At 35.4% G+C, this 3,375-nt stretch overlaps 1 protein-coding gene across 1 annotated transcript; it reads right to left on the bottom strand.

The window, feature by feature from the left end:
• Positions 1-339: 339 nt before the first annotated feature.
• LOC106390800 (cytochrome b561 and DOMON domain-containing protein At5g35735-like) lies at positions 340-3,162 on the bottom strand. Its single transcript, XM_013831336.3, has 2 exons — positions 2,385-3,162; positions 340-1,164 (listed from the first exon to the last, which is right to left on the bottom strand). The coding sequence occupies exons 1-2, from the start codon at positions 3,006-3,008 to the stop codon at positions 574-576; spliced, it is 1,215 nt and encodes a 404-aa protein (XP_013686790.2). The 5' UTR covers positions 3,009-3,162; the 3' UTR covers positions 340-573.
• Positions 3,163-3,375: the final 213 nt, after the last annotated feature.

The raw sequence follows: 3,375 nt of genomic DNA on the forward strand, positions 1-3,375 counted from the left end.
AATAATATTAAATTTGATAGGATATATTGCATCAAGAAAGCGCTCTTGATCGACAATTTAACAAGTTAGAAAATATGATGTGACAAGTACGACTACAAAAGAAATTAATGATGCAGTCAAGAACAAAATTTGGTTAAATGTTGCCAATAATCTTGGTTCTTTTTTGCTGACGGCTAGTTTTAAAAAAAAAAAAATTATCTCTTAAGTCGAAGGTTTTTACTAATTGTTATTTTTTTTGAAGAGAAATTTGAACCAACAGGGAATTTCAATGATTGTTAGCTTGATATGAAATGCCTTTAAGGCTTTATTTCTTGGTTTCAAATTAAAGTACACCGCAACAGAAAACACTCAAGTACTATAATCTCAAAACGTTATTCAAGTACAAAGTATACATGAAGCACAGAACAACTACGAAACACACATATAAATGATTAATTACACAGTAAATTAATATACCTCTAACACAATGAATAAAATCATAATACATGCATAGGCCTAAAAGATCTCAAACTGAAAAAAAAAATCCAAAAATGGGTAGAAGTAGAACAAACAAGTACTGAAAGAAAAGTGAAACTAGGCGTCTTGGTGATGCTGCCCGGTGGTGCTAGTGGTACCATTGACGCCACTGGAGTACTTGTTTGAAATCGGTGCAGCAACTGTGTTACCTCCACGGCTCTTACGGCGAAGAACGATAAACCAAGTAAGTGGCTCAAGAATCACGACGCAGGCACCAAGAAAGATGAGAATTCCAATATAAGCCCATCGCCATTTATCTTCTGGATCCAAGATATCGAATCCTTTAAAGATGTTAATAATGGATAGGATAATTGTTGCGTATCCCACTGTGTGATGGTACACATTCCAGTAGAATCGATACTTGTGGTCTGGCTTTGGCCTTAGAAGCAGAGCAAATACTTGAAGTGTAGCGAATGTGAAAAGCGCTATCCCAAGGTTACGATGGGTTGAGTAAGATGTGCCTGGTGAATCGTTGCCAAGCTTGATACCTGTAGCCCAGCCGGATACACCAATGACGTAGCCGGAGACTTGGAAGACGATGTGGAGGTAGAACCAGGTTGGGGCGGTGAAGACTTTCATGTACCGAGCCATCATTGCTCCCATCGGCAATAGCACTCCCCAGCTAACCGCATTTAGTATTCCGTGTGTCTGTTATGTCAATTAGTTATTAACATTGGTTAGTTTTGGAGATAAATTTCATATTTCAGAAATGAAGAGAAAAATAAGGGAAGTAATTGAAAATTACGGGTTTCTAGCAAATAACACAAATTATATGTCGATTTATACAAAATCATTTTTAGTTTTGTCTAATTTCGTCAATTAAAATAGCTCAGAATGTTCAATGGTTGTCGACAAAGAACAAAAGTTGTTTTAAAGACTTGTGAGAGATAAATAAGGACCCGTAACTGAGTTTTCATGAATTCTAGAAATAAGTCTTCTCTTTTTTTTCTTTTTTTTTTGAAAAAGTTTTCTCTTTTTTTTTTTTTTTGCATCATTTAATTCTAGAAATAAGTCTTCAATTATCATTTTGATTATGGAAACTTTTTTTCGGGGTAAAATGTAAAATAATACTAAACATTTTTTTGTGGTAAAATAATACTAAACATTTTTTTGTGGTAAAATAATACTAGACACTTGGAAAGTGGAGACAGATATTTAAGTTCGGTGAAAGTGAAACCCGTGACGAGAAGGCCACTTCTTTTTCAACGAAAGTCTAGCAAATGCGTCGTTGATATTTGACTGATAACTTAAAAGAAATAAATTAATAATTAGATTTAATGCTTAGCTTAAAATACGCCATCATTTCATTATCTTGAGTGATTGGTTTGTTGACAAACACGTCAATTTGTCTTATATAAGTATTCATTAAATTTAAAACTCGTCTCCTACACTCAAATATATTATGCGCACAATTATCATATATTAGGTATTTTTAATAGGCTATTTTCAAAATATCAACAAAATTTGTTTACCATCGAAACGGTATAAAAAATTTAAAGTTTCTTATAAATCATTCGAATTTAGAAGAAAAAAACAAATAATTTAAACAATATTGGATAAAATGTTAAGACTAATTTTTTTTGGAGAAAGATTAAATTATTTAATTTTAGGAATCCTTTATATAAAAACCTAAATGTATTGTTATTTTGTAACTTTCCCCAAAATGGTTAAAACATTTGGAACTAAACCTTTTGGGATCTTTTATCATATGTTGATCAACTTAGGCGTTCTAAAACTATTTTTTGGTATACTCATTATAAATTTAAATATTGTTTTGGTTCGTTGTTATTTGTTAATGATCCGTGCAATTATCAATCAAACAAGCGAACTGAAAAAGTGAAGCCAAAGAGAAAGAAAGTTGAACTTACATTTCTCCTCCTCAGCCTGTTACCAGAACCTCCACCACTAGCCGATGACTGACCTGTCCTGAAATCGATCCTACCTATCGATCTGATATTATCTCCTGTTCTTTGATGAATCTGAGGAACACCATTAGCGACCGGACCTTCTTGCCAAACCTGGTTGGTCATGACCAAATTGGCCGGTAACTCAAGAGTCGCAAAAATGGTAGCCTCTCCGTTGACCAGAGTCGCGGAGACGAGGCTGACCCCAAAACTAAGGCTTCCAGGTGGCAGCTGGGTGTTGAGGTCATCGACCGAAGAGGTATATGCTTGGAATTGTCCACTAGAATTGGTGAATGCGACGAGAGCTTGCGTCCCCAACATCCGAGCCCCGCTTGGGTTAAGTCCCCAAGCAATCCATGAAGAAGAGGAAGTTCCCGGGTGGCGATAGGCAATTGAAACGGTACTGTTTTGGCCGTTGTAGTTCCAGTGAAGGAACGAGCCAAGGGCCGCGAGGGGAGTGCAAGAGGTGAAAGCGATGTTATTGGCGAACCTGTGGGTATCACAACCTGATTGGCCGTTCACATTTAAGACAAGGAGTATTGTCCAAACAGCAAACAGAGATACCTTTGCAGACTTTGTTCGATCCATCTATTTCTCTCTATGTTCTTGACTTTTGTGTTCTGTTTCGAAAGTTGGATGAGATTTGGGAATTTCGGGGGTTCTTAAGATACTTTATAGAAATATATAACGCGGATGCTTTTTTCAAGTCTACGGAAGTCGGAAGCCGTTTTTTGTTGACTAACGATTACTTTCCCTTCTGTTTACTTTCTCTTTCTTTTTTTCAATTGTGGCGTAAGAAAAACATCACAGTTTGTCATAATTTCAGGGTTTTGTTTCTTTTATTTTTTTACCCTTTTTATCAAATGATAATTATTAGATGATTTAAGTAGATGGTTATAGTTGGAGCCTAAATATGAACTTCCATAATAGTCAATATGAAATATATTGGAGGTTA

The sequence above is a fragment of the Brassica napus genome, chromosome C4, assembly GCF_020379485.1.
Source record: "Brassica napus cultivar Da-Ae chromosome C4, Da-Ae, whole genome shotgun sequence".
In the NCBI taxonomy this organism is placed as follows: Eukaryota; Viridiplantae; Streptophyta; class Magnoliopsida; order Brassicales; family Brassicaceae; genus Brassica; species Brassica napus.